Source organism: Crocodylus porosus, unplaced genomic scaffold (genome assembly GCF_001723895.1).
Source record: "Crocodylus porosus isolate Cpor-Errol unplaced genomic scaffold, CroPor_comp1, whole genome shotgun sequence".
NCBI classification, from domain to species: Eukaryota; Metazoa; Chordata; order Crocodylia; family Crocodylidae; genus Crocodylus; species Crocodylus porosus.
In genome coordinates, this window is record NW_017728937.1 from 2,433,005 (window position 1) to 2,449,494 (window position 16,490).

General features: G+C 44.3%; 1 protein-coding gene across 1 annotated transcript in view; it reads left to right on the plus strand.

Annotated features, from left to right (window-relative positions):
- LOC109318183 (SITS-binding protein-like) overlaps nucleotides 1-16,490 on the plus strand; it is an 87,140-nt gene that overhangs the window by 57,107 nt on the left and 13,543 nt on the right. The window contains exons 8-9 of the mRNA XM_019547252.1: nucleotides 5,545-5,666; nucleotides 8,035-8,214. Of these exons, the coding sequence (XP_019402797.1) occupies nucleotides 5,545-5,666; nucleotides 8,035-8,214 (302 nt within the window). The remainder of the gene's footprint in view (nucleotides 1-5,544; nucleotides 5,667-8,034; nucleotides 8,215-16,490) is intronic.

The following is a 16,490-nucleotide window of genomic DNA, read 5'->3' on the forward strand; positions in this document are numbered from 1 at the left end:
AGGGGGTCGGACTTGAAGATCTACAAGGTCCCTTCTGACCCGACTTCTATGATTCTATGATTGTGAGAGACTTCCTATGAGCAGAGAGAGGTAGTTAACAGTGCTAGTCTGAAGTCGGGCAGAAGGAAGGAGAGATTTGCACTTAAAGACTGACTAAATCAGAGACGCATAATATTTCATTAGCAACAGCTTACTTGATCAGGTACTAAAGTAAGCTGCTGCTTATGAAAACATGCACCTCTGATTTAACTTCCCAGATGCATAGCCTGGATGGATAACACATTACACTGTGTAAAAAATAAGTGGACATTTGATTTATAGTCATACGCTAGTGTAGCTTACTAGAATCTGGTGTCGAGTTATCCCTGGAAAAATCAAGGGGAAACTACACTGTGTAAGTTACTCTGGTGCAGGCATCATGTGTCTATTTATGTCCTGGGGTGACTTTTCATGTATTGCAAATAAGCTATTGCCTGCTTCTTTGCCACTAATGGCGAGGCAGTGTAGTGTAGTGCCTTCAGTAGTTACCTATGTACAAATGGCCATTTGTTCACTGTGGATACTGGTGTAGGTTACAGTGGTGTATATAACTGGTATAAGACACATTGATTTTGACATGCTGTGTAGCCAGACCCATAGAGTGGAGATAAATGCTACCAATAACGATATCAGGGATACAAGTTATAGCCATATTGGTCTGCAGGTGAAAGGAATCGGAACTCGTGGCAGAGGTGATATCTTCTATTAGACCAACTAGATATTTGCACACACACAAAAAAATTATTTGCAAGTTTTCAGGTGCACACACCCTTTTTCAGGCATAGGAGAATGCAAAGATTGTAAAATTTCTCCTACGTGGAATTGAAAATTCATGTTTCACAGGAGAGCTAAGGTGTTGCGAAATCTCCTGGTTTAAATAGTTCATTTTGTCCAAATTTGGCTTGGATGAAAGAGCAGTCTTTTTACCTCAAAGTTGTCTAGTGGCAAGCAAGATGGTATAGCACAGATAAGCCCAGATACAATGACTGAACAGATTTCTTAACTAAAAATCACCAAATGAGTAAGAGATTATACTATCTTAAACTTTGTTTTGGACAGTAGTGAGGACATTATAAATGACCTGCTTCTAGACAATGACCAAGAACTCAGCAATCATGAGTTGTCATGATTTAAAAGGATGTACACATGGAAAGAAATAAAGTAGACCTGTGACTAAGGTTCTTGAGTTCAAAAGGTTGACATTTGATACACGTAACTTAATAATAAAGTCAGCTGGACTGAAGAGTTTTGGCTTTTGAATACAGAGGAGACTTGGAATTTCTTGACATCTAGAGTGCAATAGCCATCTGGATCTTGTATGTGAAACATACAGGAAAATCTTTTAGGAAAATGGTACCAAAAGTGTAATGTATTTAGGCAGGGGGACCAGGTACTCCCCATCCTAAAACTCTGAAAAAATTGGAACCAAAATCGCAAATTTGGGAGCAATGGTTTTTATTTAAATCCATCAAGTCAGAATCCATTAAATCAGTCATGCTCCAGGTACTGTATGACTGGAAAATACCAAATTTTGTACTTATATATTTTAGAGCTGGGGAAGAAAGTGGCTCAGGCAACTGCAATCTGACCTCTAGGCTTTAGAACAAATGTTAAAGGAAAGAATAATTAAATACATACAAAACTGGTTCCCAAAGCTATTTCTGCAGTCTCACTTGCAGACCTACACCATATTGTTCCAGCTACATATATTAATCCCACATAATTTCAGGTTCAGTTTTAGAAAAAGCAGCTTTTTTGCTAAACATAAGCTAATAATTACAGATAAAGTCTGTGCGCTATTATCTTCCTTACAAAATCCACAAAGAGAATCAAATAACCGAGGAAATGACCCATTAAAAGTACTAGCAAAAAAAAAAAATCCATCCTCTTTTTTGCCCCAGGTTCACCATATTGTCTTCAGGCTGCAATTCTATGTCAGTACATATCAAGACACAGTCTTAGGTAAATGGAAACCATTCATAGGTTTAAACAGAGAAAAGGCCAAATTTGAATTGCAGTGCTGGATTTAAACCTCAATGACATATGGCCCCCAAACCTTAGATCCTGGCTTTAGGAGCTCATAATCCATCTTTTCCTGATACTTTAAGGGATGTGGGGAAGGAGCCAGTGGGTAGTTCTGCGGGAATTTTCCAAAATGTGTCACCCTTGGTTTTGACCAACTTCCTATGACACACAGGTAGGAGTCCATCAGACCTCTGCAAGGCTTTCTTCACCTTACGGGATGTTTCTTATCTCTGTGGCTCCAGTGGTGACCTGCCACATGGATGGCCTCAGAGCTAAGGACCCAAGGCTTTTCAGCTTCCCTGCTCCCTGCAGTAGAGCCAGGAGTCTTGCAACCTCAACTTGACATGGGGCCACCCTACCACCACAATGGTGCAGATGACCCTGCATGGCACCCATCTGCTCTGAACGATAATATATACTGTTCTGGTTTTTAGACTGACTCCATATTTGTTGATTGAGATTCCTGTGACTCTTATTAAGGGGGAAAAAGGTAGATTTATAATTGGAATAACATGGTAATTTCATGTAAACCCATCCAGGAGGCACTGTCTTATGAGGCCTCAGCTGTTTTAATAGTAACTCTTCTTTTGCCCATTCTTACTCCACAGTGGACATACTACACAAGACACTACTGCAGTAGTTACTGCACATTTATTTAGTACTTGTATAATCCAGTACTAAATAAATGCGCAGTAACCAGAGTTATGGTGCAAAAGTGCCAGTGGTCACTTTTTTAGTGATGCTACTGTGCAGTAGCCTAATAATACTGCACAGTAGCATATTAGCACTGTCCGTGCTGTGACATGCTACTGTGCAGTGTTATTCAGCTACTGTGCAGTTAATATCTCATGTAGATGAGCCCAGTGAGAGAGAAACTGGGGAAATTTAGGCCTCAAACAGGCACAGAGACCATTACCATGCAACAGCTGAGGCCATCTGTTCCATCATCATCCTCTTAACCTAGCTGCCTCATTTTGCCCAGACTTGTTCTCAATTGTGCCTAAACTTCCTTGTAGGACTGTCCCATTCATTTTCTGGTCGAAGCTTTTCCCCATGGATCTAATGAGCCTCTCAGTCATAATTATTAGTCCCTACCCTCTTTCAGATGCCACCCAACCCTCTGATAGTTCAAGCCATGTTTGATCCAGACACCTCAGCTTCCAAATAAGTAATGTCATGCCTGGTTTCATGTATGCTTCAGTCACACATTCAGGTTTCTAACTGTCCACTGTATAAATAATCAAGTTTAGACACAATTACCGGCAGTGGATAAAATTTTCCATTTGCTTCAATTAAGTTGTGCCAGTTTACATCAGTTGTTGATGCGGATTTATATTTCTAAGTCTGACACAGACTGAGATATTCCAAGGAGGCATTCAAGTGCATAGGTAGCAACTTTGGTTTTTGCTGGTGGGTGCTTGCACATGTAAAAAAACCTCCCAAAAATGGTGCTTTGAACTTGGCATATTCCTGCACCAAGATGCAAACACATGCCTAGAACAGGCAGTGTATTACTTCAACCCAGTTCTGCAGCATCTGTAGAGATTAGGCACTTTAGTGGGGTGGGGGTTGACACTTTTATCTAATAGCCCATTGGATCCGCTTTAGTTAAGTGTCAAGAAGCCCTGCTAAAACGCCTGATCTTTACAGACACTGAAGAGCTGGGTTGAAGTAACATGCTACTTCTTCTGGTAAAGCATGTTTTTGTTTTGTTTTTTTAATGCCTGCAAGCATCCACGGCTGTGTCTTATGGGTACTAAGCATCCGCTATTTTTTTCAGTGGGTGCTTGAGCCCCAGAGCATCCACGGAGTTGGAACCTATGTTCAGGTGCCACTGGATTTCGATGGGAGTTGGATGCTGAATTCAGACCTGTTTGAAATTCCAGCTATAATCTCGCCTTGCAGTATATCTATACTCTGCGCCATCCATAAAACAGCGATAATCCCTTCTTTCTCACACTAATCTGTCAGGATTGCAATCTTTTCATGGGCGCTTTCCCAACTATGTTTATGTACAGTACCTAGCACACTGGGGATCTGTTATCCTTTGGGGAGTCTAAATGCTGCTGTAATAAAGAAATACACAGGCCTTCCCAAAGTCAGAATTAGACTGTGGGTCTGATAGGCAAAATCTTCTAACACATCTTAAGAACCTCGGTTCCACTGAAACACAGTTGGCTTTAGAGCCCATGTTCATTAATTATTTGGATAATGGGACTGAGGGCACACATAGCAAATCTGCAGATGCCACAAAGTTGCATAGAGTTGCAAACACTCTGTAGAACAGTAATATGGTCCAGAATGGATCAACAAGGACAAGTGCAAAGTCCAACACTCGGGGTGAAATAATTACATACAATCTTGGGAATAAATGTACCTTCAGAGGACCTGGAGGTTATAGTAGACCATAAGCTAAATATGAGCCAACAGTGTGGTCTTGTGCCAAAAAAGCCAACAGCTTGCCAGGTTGTCTTAACAGAAGTGTCACTTGAAAATCAAGGGAAATGATTCTTTCACTCTATTCAGCACTGGTGCAGCCTCACCTGGAGTACTGTGTCTAGTTTGGGACCCCATACTTCAGGAAGGATGTGGACAGACTAAGAAGGGTCCAGTGCAGAGCAACAACAAATATTAGGACCCTGAGAAACAAACCTTATGAGGAAAGGCTGGAAGAGCTAGGGTTAGTTATTCTGGAGAAGAAAAGAATGATGAGGGATTTGATAACAGCCTTCAAATACCTGAAGGGTGATTTTAGAGAGGGTGGAGATGGGTTTTTCTCCATGGTTACAAGGGACAGGACTAGGAAAAATGTGCTCAAGCTGCAGCAGAGAAAAGTTATGTTGGAAATTAGAAGGAACTTCCTGAATATAAGGGTGGTCAAGCTTTTGAACAGGGTACCTAGAGACATGGAATCTCCACCCTTAGGTATTTTCAAGAGCAGGTTGGACAGACATTTGGCTGGGATGGTTTAGTCAGATTGGAGCAGGGGTCTGGACTAGATGACCTTATGAAGTCCTTTCTGGCCCTACTTTCCTGTGATCCTAAATCATTTAGGCATGTTTGAAAATGTTTCATTTCTGCATCATTGCCTTTATAACCTGAATTGTTCACAACTGAGAAAGCAACATGGCATTTGCCTTGGTGTAATAAGTCAGTGTTTTCAGGCTTTTCCCCTGTGAAAATATGTTCATGGCCTATGAGTTTAATCCTGGTTTGCTGTCTGGCAGAGAAGCCAAGGATTGAATGAATCTGAGGATTCCAGTACTTTGCTACTCACCAGAACATGTGGCAATGTGTGCTACAAGACTCTGTGAAGGAAACTTGCTCTGGCGCTGTCTGTACTGTGGCTAAACCCTGGACCTCTAAGCTCTTGGGCTTACAGCCTGACTCCATATTGCAACACAGATTCTAGTATCTCATTATGAATTGCTACGTTCATTTTTACTTTGCCTTTCTACTAATGGAATCCATTCTGCTCAGGAGGGACCCTTGCCAACGAGTTCCTGACAGATGAAGAACTCTATATTCGGTGGTTGCAGATTGTGACCTTCCTTCCTGTGATGTCCTTCAGCACTCCGCCATGGGTCTGCTGTGATGACTGGGTATGTACTCTCTATGTACCATATCATCAAGTGTCCCCTGGCACCACAGAATCCAGATAATGTGCTCTCTAGAGACTCTTATACAAGAATCTGAAGGTCTTTGTCAATGTTAGTCCCAATAATAGCACTGTGAAACAGGTATTACCCATCCCCTTTTTGCAGATAATTTCTGCGCCTCAGCTTGTTTAAGCCAGAAATAGTCTGTATTTGGGTGCCCAAAATTGGGTTTCCAAATCAATAGGTTCCTAATGTGCACGATTTGTTTCTTCAGTAATGTTCAGCAATTTTAGGCTCAAGTTCTGTCAAAGTAACGGAGGAAATAAATTCCAGGATAAAGGGCTCTCCAGTATGAACTGTTTTGCCTTGCGGGTTTAAATTTAGGGTCTGTTAGCTCAAGCTTTTCAACTGATCTCCAAGAAAGTCAAGTCACTTCCTGCGGAAATGGTGCAGTATGGTCTTTGTGGTTAAGTTTGCCCAACAACCGGGCAAAAGCTGCCTTTTGTCCTACCTGTAACTTGGGAGGGTCATCAAGCCAATCTAGATAGAATACATTGCACTTCTCCCCCCTAGAAGTCCAAAAGATGTGGTTGACCTTACCAAGACCCATAACTGAAAGTAATCCTTGTCCTGAAGTAGTTGAAAAATCTCATTTGGGCCATTAGTGTCATCTGAGATTCAGGAGTGATCAGGAAACCAAAATCACCATCTAATTTTTTGCCAGGCAAAGAGTAGCAAGGCCTCTGAGAAGTAGGAGCTGGAATCACATATACTGGGCTCCTAGGGTACATCTTTACAAGCATACATGCAGGGGCCCCCAATTCCCACAGGACAAATAGCAGTGGCACATATCTGTGCCACTGCTATTTGTCCCCAGGCACACCCCTGCATGTGCACTCTGGCACACAGCAAAGGTACCCAGATGGGGTAGGGAAGGCTGAGCCTAGCACCTGTGCTGGCCCCAGCAGCCTTACCCAAAGTTCTGGGCACCTCTGGGGCAGCAGCAGCACCGAGCCAGCCACTCAGAGCCTGGCCATCAGCTGGAGAATGGTTGTGATTGGCCAGGCTGTGGTTTCTGGAGGCGCACACATGCTGTGTTTTTTAGCAGTAGTTTTTTTTGACACTGGGATCTCCTGGTATAAACCTCCCCACACTATGCTGTAAATTAGCAGCATGGCACATGGGTGCATGTGTGTGGTATGTAGTTTGCAGTACCTCAAACAGCTTTGAAGTGTTGCAAACCACATGTGCATGCTCGTGGGGATATGTCTGTGGCATCCTTCTTCTAACCTGTAGACTCCATGGTCTTCTTTTGAACTTATGACAGCTCTCTCCCATCCAGATCTCAATTTCAGCAAAGCAGGAAGAGAACAAAGCATTCATCCATTCAGGTCTGATGAAAGCAAGTTGTGTACCATGGACACAGAGATGTCAGCACCAGTATTCATGAAGTCTTGCTACTTAGTCATGCATGCTGACAGGGAGTGGTGATATGCACCATCTCTCTCTCTCAGCAAACATGTAGCTGGGGGAAATGTAATTCCCAGCCTTTTCAGTTTAGCAGATGCATCACCTCTGTGGCACTGACTTTTCCATAGTGAGGACTGTACTTAAAGCCTGCTGGAAAATCAGCCAGAAAAGGCAGCCAAAGAAGCACATGTTTCTGCATAAGTACTTCTCTCCCCTCCATATATTATCACCACTGCAACAACATAGGGAACTTATTTTTTTCTTTATGATTTGGTTTTAGCATCAAATAGCTGGTGCCAGGAAGAGAATCAGTAAGGCTGGCTCATCCATACATGCCATTTGTTCTGATGGTGATCCCTGAGGATTCAATTTTAGGACGATAAGTCTAGTAAAATTCAAGCTGAAAGGCTTAGGAGTTAAATCACACCCTCTATGTCAGTAGTCAAGGGTGGATCCAGTGGGGGTGAAGAGGCACAATCACACCCCCTTTTGATTCCCACTATCAGTGTAGGGAGAAGAGTCCCAAGTCCTCATCAGGGAGGCCATTGGGGATGGGTGTGAGGGAGCTAGTTGACACCCCTGGGCTCTCTCCAACTCAGTGCTAGCCCTAGAGAGCTACAATTTTGCTTTTTGAGTAAAGGAGCCCAGAGCAGGAGGGTACAAGGATCCCACACCCATGCCACAGTAGTAGCAGCTGAGATGCAGGGAGCTCGCACCACATCAATCTGCTACAGCTGTTTGAACTTGCTTGTCTGGTGGTTCACTGATCATTTTTTTGCTAGGATTTATTGTCCATGCTTTTTTGCATTACCTTGTTTTCCCTCTGGGAGTGAAAAGTCTTGTTTTTATGTTCTCTGTGCCATTTATTTAGTGAGATAACTTGTTGAATTCTTCTTCCCAGGTGCTGAATCTCACTAGACAGTACATACAGAGGCATCAAGAGTTTGTTGTCCCACTCATTTTAAAATACGGCGAGGAGTGGCTATCCATGGGGTATCCTATCTTCCGGCCAGTGTGGTGGCTCAGCCCCAATGACCCTATCACCTTTACAGTAGATGATGAATTCCTCATTGGAGATGAGGTAGGTAACGCGGACATGGGGACTAATTCCACTCAGGGGCATTTTCACAGTGTAATTTAGACCAGCTGACCTCTGTGCTTCCCCTTCCCATTACCCCAGCTCCCCCACCAAGCAGTCTGGATCAAATGGAGTTTGTTAGAAACTCTGGGATTGATCCAAAGCCCATTAAAACCAATGGAAGATTCCTATCTACTTCAGTGGACTTTCGATGGAGCCATAGATTTGGAAAAGACCTAGTAAGTCATTCATACTCATCCAGATCTGGGGGGCAGCAAATGATTTTCCTCAGTGTTCTCGAGTGCATTTCCCAGTCTAATTTTTAACTGGGTCTAGCAACTGAGACTCCACCATGTCTTTTAATTCTGCCATCTTCCAGATTCTACTGTCAGAAAATGCCTCCTAATCTTCAACCTAACTTTTTTTTCTTCTGAATTTTGCCACAACTCTAGCCCCATTATCACCTCTCCTATCAGATGCCTAGGCTGTCCAAGCATGTGCAGTCATGGTCAGATGCTCACCTTGACAGTCTCTTAGCCCAGGGAGGCATCCTTAGGTTCTTAAACCTTCCCTACAGTGTCAGCTTCTCCATACTTTTTATTGCTCTTCATTTTTGTCTTCACTCCAGTTGCCCCACCTTCAGAAAATTCGGCAAACACTACACAAGAGTAATTGTCATCTGTGGAAAATTCTCTGCAATGTCAGCATTTTGTATTTCAGTTTATGACCTTTTGGCAGGATAGCTGCCTTGTATAGTGTTGGTATATAAACCAGGACTTTCCAACTATAGTGATCACTGGGATCAGTAAATACAGGCAAAGGTGAATGAGACGAACAACACACTTTAATTTGTGGAGCACTACACGATGTCTGCAGACCCTTTGTCTGTATCTCACTAAGTGACTAGCTAGAGGCTCTATCACTAAGGGATCATTTCCCAAATCCCAACTCCCTCAGCCTCCTACTAGGGAGTATCTATAAAGTATAACTTCTGTCACTACACCAACCATCCAAGGAAAACCATTGCTTTTATCTTCCATTCTATTTCCTTAATAACCCCTATCCCTCAAGTTTCATAAAAACATTGGCTTGTTGTTCCAGAATGCTCTGTGCCTGTGCACTTAAAGGACTGGGTGTATACGGTCAACTTAAGCTGTCATGAAGCTGCCTTTGGGAGCAGGCAGAGGTGTAACTTATGGTGAAATGTTGGTAATCTGGGCAGCATGGTTGGGAGGGAAGCAGGTGGTCTCCTGCTGGCACAGGGGCATCTGCAATTGTGGTTTTGGCTGCTGTTGCCACAGCACAAGCTCCCCAAATACGGACTTCTGCAGTGGCAGCAAGCAGTGTGAGTTTTCATTCTGGCACCCTCACTGAATTGGTGCTTGGGGTTGATGCATTGCTTGCCATGCATCCCCAGGTTACACTGTGCAGGTTTGGCACACTTGCTTCTGGGAGGCTTGCTTTGGAACATAGAGGCATTGTGCATTTGGTGGATATTGGAATGATTACTGGGACTTCATTTAAATTTTCATTGAATTTGCAGATAGAGTGATGCTAAAGAATCAAAATAGATATTAAAGGAAGCATTGGTTGCAATCATCCTTAACAGTGTCTTGGAGCTGCATGAAAAGAGGGAACACTGTTATAGTTCACAAATAACTTTTGTTTTTGACTGTTTTGCTTGTTTTAAACTGTTTTCCTGCTAATTAGTATTTGTTACACTCTTGGACAAAAGGCAAATGCGAGGCTAAAAGCTGAGAGCTTAGGATCTCCTAAAATCTAATCTCATATCTATCACTCACTTTCTAGAGCCTTGGACAAGTCCTATCAGCTCCTTGTTCCAGGTTCCCTTTGTAAAGCAAGGGTAATAATGATAGTACTTATCCACTTCTTGGGGACTAATCAGTGTTTTGAAGGTGAAAACCACAAAGGACCTGGTCCAGCGCAACTTCAGTAGCACTGCCCTCAATAGCGTCTTCTACTGATTCTAGTGTAATTATTCAAAATGAATATTCATTTGAAAGAGCCCCCACCAGCCTGTTTCTCCACTCTCCTTGCCCACTTCAAAGCACACCTATAAGTAAATGTAAGCTGGAGAAATGAAATAAAGTATAAGTTTTCCAGACAGTTACAAGACATCACCAGCCATGGTCTAAGGAGGAAAGATTACAAACCTACATGGTTCTGTGCATCAGTCATTCACTAAAACCTCTCTACCCAACTTCTGGCAGTTGATTTCTGCACAGATGTCTCCCAGAATCCTTTGTTTCATGAGGGAAAAATAGGTTTCTAAGATGCCTTTGAGGATTGGTTGCAACTGAGTGAAAGTTGGAGGTCATGATGTAAGAAAAATGTGAGGTTATCTGACATGGAGTCACAGGCTGGGGTCAATGTCAGGATCCAGGCATGTCAGCAGCTGGTCTGTCTGCAGGATTTACTTACATGAAGCTATTTTTTGACCTCATGGACTGCTAAATTGCAGAGCCATTCATACTATTTATGCTACAGTATTTTAAATAACACTCATTTAGACTAATAAGGCAAATGAGCGTTATCAATTAGCATTTAACAAGATAGCTGTAGTACTTTAAAAAGCAATCGACATTTTTCTGCATTTTCTGCTAGAGTTTAAAACACCATGGATATCTAATTAGGTTTCCTGAAACTTCCCTTATTTGTTCAGATCAAGATTAATTTAAGTGCCTAAACACATTTGCAACTTTGGGATGTTCGCACGTTGATCTTGCCTTCAGTATCTCATGTAGCTGCCTCTACAGATGTATTGCTTTCATTGCAGAGAGATATGCTAAGTGTTCATTTAGCATATAAACTGCATAAAATGTAGCGTGAGTTATGGCCTTATTAAGTCTAGACAATCAAAGAGCTTTCTTATTGGCTCATTAGAAACTTTAAATAACCTTTTTGTCTATTAAGTAATTCTGCTTTGATATTTTATATTTTGCTCATCTTTTCCCTAATTATTTACATGGGTAAGATATCAAGGTGGCTTAACATCTCATCTGCTTCTTCAGTGTATTCCCTGAACTTGTGATCTCTTTATGACCTCACAGTTTTTTTCAGAGCAACACACAAACAGAAGATGACTTTAATTCCAAATAACATCTATCTGTGTGTTAGCTCCTTAGTAGAGTTTTGCCAGAGGTGGCTTTGATTTGAGGTGTTTTGGGTTTTTTTAGCTAGGGAGAAAGGAATTTCAAAGCCTGATTGTAAAAGAGGGCCTGTAAATAAGGGGGAATAACTGGCCTCAATTTTTCAGAAATGACTAGTGAGCTGGAGTGCTTTAGTTTTTGGGTGTCCAAAATGAGGTATTTGATGCAGCATCTGGGGCAGGGGCTGGTGTACGGGGTGGTCCAGTGATCCATGGGTTGGATCATACAGATCCAAAGGATGCATCCAGCCTACAGGCTGCATGTTTGATATCTGTGCCTTAATACAACCTTGCACCTACCCTCTGGAAATTAAGGTGTCACAGGAGTATATAATCATAGAAAAATAGGCCTGGAAAGGACCTCAGGAGATCATCTAGTCCAACCACCTCTCAAGGCAGGATCATCCCTGTCTAAACAATGCCAGCCAAATGTTTATCTAACCTCTTAAAAGCTTCAGAGGATGGAGACTCCACAACCTCTCTAGGTAGCTTATTCCAATGTTTCACCACCCTCAGGAAATTAAGGTGTCACAGGAGTATATAATCATAGAAAATTAGGGCTGGAAAGGACCTCAGGAGATCATCTAGTCCAACCACCTCTCAAGGCAGGATCATCCCTGTCTAAACAATGCCAGCCAAATGTTTATCTAACCTCTTAAAAGCTTCAGAGGATGGAGACTCCACAACCTCTCTAGGTAGCTTATTCCAATGTTTCACCACCCTCATATTGAGAAAGTTTTTTCTAGTATCCAACCTAAATTTCCCTTGTTGCAGTTTAAGGCCATTATTTCTTGTCCTAGTCCCTGCAGTCTCAGAAAATAGTTTATCCCCATCCTTCTTTATAATACCCTTCATGTTTGAAGGTTGTGATTAAAACCCCACCTCAGTCTTCTTAGCTGCACTTTTTCTAGTTATGACACAAAGAACTGACTGCTGTAGTGATATTTGCCCCTCCTGATTTATTTCTAATCTTGGGTAGGAGACTTTGCCTGCTTGAAAGAGATGGGGACAAACCAAAACTCCAGACCCACATGTGTCTCAGTGTTTGCAGCTATAACTGGCTGCAAATGAACACTGAATCCAGATCCCCTAGTACCTTGGGGGTTTCAGACTGGTGCTGGATTTTGAACCAACTAATTCACCTGAGGAAGAATTACTTGCAATAAGGACACTCCAGTGGTACTCAGAAAATTTGTGTTTGATTCCTGGTTCTGCCACAGACTTTCTATTTGATTTGGAACAAGTCTCTCTTAGTACAAACGTTGAAAAAGCCTGAGATGTAATTGATCTAAGTTACATGGTTTTCTGTAAGTGCAAGAACTAAAACCAAGAAGATAGCTTAGAAAGATGGCTTTCTCTAGAGCAGAGTGGATGGGTAATTATTTTGGCTGGAGAGCCACTTAATGAGTTTTGGGGACCTGTTGAGGGCCATATCCATCTCTCTCTCACTCTCTTCTCTTCTTGTCTCATCTCTCTCCTGTTTCATCCTGTCTCATCTCTGTCTCTTTCTCTGTCTTCTCTTCTCTCTTTGTCTGTCTCTATCTGTCTTTCTCTCTTCTCTTCTTCTTCTCTTTCTTCTCTGTCTCTCCCCATCCCACCCTCCAGAACCCAGCTAGACCTGTAGTTCACCAGGAGCCCCAAAGCTCAGCTGTGGACCTAGATGGGGACTTCTGCAGCAGTGGGCACATGGTGGCATAAGCTGTGGGTGCAGCCTACAGGTTCCAGAACCCCAACACAGAACCTGCTGGTGCTGTCACAGCTGACACTGACACTGACACCCACCGGACGTGACAGCAGCTCCTGCCTGAATCTATAGCTGATGCTGCCAGGAGGTTCTGGGTTGCGGCTTCAGGTGGGAGCTTCCACTCCACTGGTCTGTATCAGGGCTCCTGAACCTACTGGCGGTGTCCACAGCTGATGCCACTTCCCACCCGCGGCAGTGGAAGCCTCACCCAAGTCCACAGCTGATTCCATTGCATCAAGGGCTGATGCTGCTGGGCAGAAGCAGTCCTGCCAGTCTACCTGGCACCATGCAGTGGCTGGAGCCAACAGCTGGAGCTACCAGCTGCCCATGGGCCAGATCCAGCGAGTTGGCAGCTGTTCACAGGCAGGCCGGATCAAACCTGCTGGTGGGCTGGATCCAGCCCATAGGCTGTATTTTGCCCACCCCTGTTCTAGAGAGATGTTGTAGCTGTGATGATCCAGGACATATATGAGAGGCAATGATTTTTGTGCGTGCTATCTTTTATTGGACTATCTACATGGTTCATGATTTAGACAACTTTCAGGTACAAGGCACCCTTCCTGTACCCAAAAACTCATCTTAATCTCTCCCAACCATGCATTTGGTCCAATAAAAGATATCATACACAAAAATCCTTCTTTCTATGCAGAATCAGAGGTTGCTATATATGGTCTTTCATGCTCAGGTGCCCTGGCCAGGTCACTTTTTAGGTCTTAGGTTTACTGGTAGCTCAGTAATTTCTCTTGTAATATCCTTAAAGCTACTGGTATTGCAGATTTGAAGAGAGTTTCAGCAAATACATTATTATGGAGCATAAGGGTTTCATCTGTAAGATGGTGCTAACGATATATAGATGTGCCTAAGTGAAAATGTCCTTGGTGCTACCAAGTGTAATGGGCCGTATCTGAGTTAAGCTCTTTGCTGTGTCCCTGGACATGCTAAGCTGATTGGTTGGGTTTTGGGGGCTTGGGGCCAATAGCCTTTAGATTTACTGGGTTTTTACAGTATAGCACCACTACCCAAATACAGACTGGCATGCCCAGACATCACATGCTGTCCTTCTTACAAATGCTGCTGTGCCAAGATATTCTTTGGCAGTGTTTCCCTCCCCTTACCCCTGTATTGCTGGGAGGAATAGTAGATGCTGGAGGACTGGACTAGGATTCAGAGAGGGCTCTGAATCCTAGGGCTAGGATTCATAGAGACCTCGACAAATTGGAGGACTGGACCAAAAGAAATCTCATTAGCTTCAATAAAGACAACTGCAAACTCCTGCACTTAGGATGGAACAATCCCAGGCACTGGTACAGACTGGGGGAACGACTGGATAAACAGCAGCTCTGCAGAGAAGGACCTAGGGGTTACAGCGAATGAGCTGAATATGAGCCAACAGTGTGCCCTTGTTGCCAAGAAACCTAATGGCATACTGGGCTGCATTAGTAGAAGCATAGCCAGCAGATAGCAGGAAGTGATAATTCCCCTCTATTCAGCACTAGTGAGGCCACGTCTGGAGTACTGTGTCTAGTTTTGTACCCCCCCTCCCGCCACTACAGAAAGGATGTAAGACAATTTGGAGAGGGTCCAGCAGAAGGCAATGAAAATGGCTAGGAGGCTGAGGCACGTGACTTCTGAGGAGAGGCTGAGGGAATTGGGCTTATTTAGTTTGCAGAAGAGAAGACTGGGGGGTGGGATTTAATAGAAGCTTTCAACCACCTGAACCATGGTTCCAAAGAGGATGGAGCTAGACCATGGGCAACTGGTACCTCCTGAGTCTGGGGGAGGCACCGGCAGAAGCCAGATTCAGCAGCAGGGACAGGGCTGGTGAGCACCCAGAAAAGCCACTGGCAGCATCGGATGGCCCTGTCAGGTGGGGTATACGCCCCCCTGCACCCCCCTACCCCCCCTCAATCTAGCACCTATGAGCTAGATTGTTCCCAGTGATGGCAGATGACAGAACAAGAAGCAATGGTCTCAAGTTGCAGCAAGGGGAGTTTAGGTTACTGAACAGGAAAAACTTTCTCATGAGGAGGGTAGTAAAGCACTGGAACAGGTCACCCAGAGAGGTTGTGGAATCTCCATCCTTGGAGGTTTTAAAGATGCAGGTAGACAAAGACTTGGCTGAGATGATCTGTTTGGGGATGGGTCTGCTTTGAACGGAGGGTTGGACTAGATGATCTCCTGTGGTCCCTTGCAATGCTCATTTTCTATGATTCTATGATCTAGCTGAGGGGTGCCCAACCTCTAGCCTACAGGCTAAATACAGCCAACAGAGCCATGGCATCTGGCCTGTAGGGCTCCTCACAGGTCAGGAAATTTGGTGGCGGGGGGCAGTGGCAATTAATGCCAAATTCCAAAATCCCATGAGTCAGATTAGAGCTGGGTCTCACTATGTCCCCCCCCAACTACACAGCTAGGTTGGGGCTGGGCCATGCCCCCTTCCTCTGTATCATAGAATCAATGAGTCAGAAGGGACCTAGACAGATCATCTAGTCTGACCCCCCGCCATGGGTAGGAAGGAGCACTGGTGGTGGGAGGGGTCATAAGACCACAGCCAGGTGCCTATCCAGTCTCCTCTTGAAGATTTCCAGGGAAGATGAGAGCACCACCTCTCTGGGGAGCCTATTCCAGGCTCTGGTCACCCTTACAGTGAAGTAGTTCTTCCTAATATCTAACCTAAACCTATCTTCCCTCAGCTTGTGGCCATTGTTCCTGGTGACTCCAAGGGGGCCCCTGGTGAACAGACTTTCCCCAAGTCCCTGCTGCTGGTCCCTGATAAGGTTGTAGGCAGCCACAAGATCCCCCCTCAGTCTCCTCTTGTGGAGACTGAAGAGATTCAGGTCCCTCAGCCTCTTCTCATAGGGCTGGCCACGGAGGCCCCCAACCATACGAGTGGCCTCCTCTGGACCCCCTCCAGGTTCTCTATGTCCCTCTTGAAGAGTGGTGCCCAGAACTGGACACAGTGCTCCAGCTGCGGCCTGACCAGTGCCTCATAGAGGGGGAGCAAGACCTCTCTGGACCTGTTAGTGATGCCCCTGTTGATACATGACAGGGTGTGGTTGGGTCTGCCTATTGCTTCATCGCATTGGCGACTCATATTCATCCTTGAGTCAATCATGACTCCAAGATCTCTCTCTGCCTATGTGCTGCCGAGAGGGGCAGCCCCTAACCTACAACCATAATGCTGGTTCCCTCTCCCCAGGTGCAGCACTCTGCACTTGTCCTTGTTGAACCACATCCTGTTCAGGTCCTCCCACTTCTCTAACCTGTCCAGGTCTGCCTGGATGCGGTCCCTGCCTGCTAGTGTATTCACTTTACCCCACGTCTTGGTGTCATCAGCGAACTTGAACAGGGTGCTCTCCACACCCT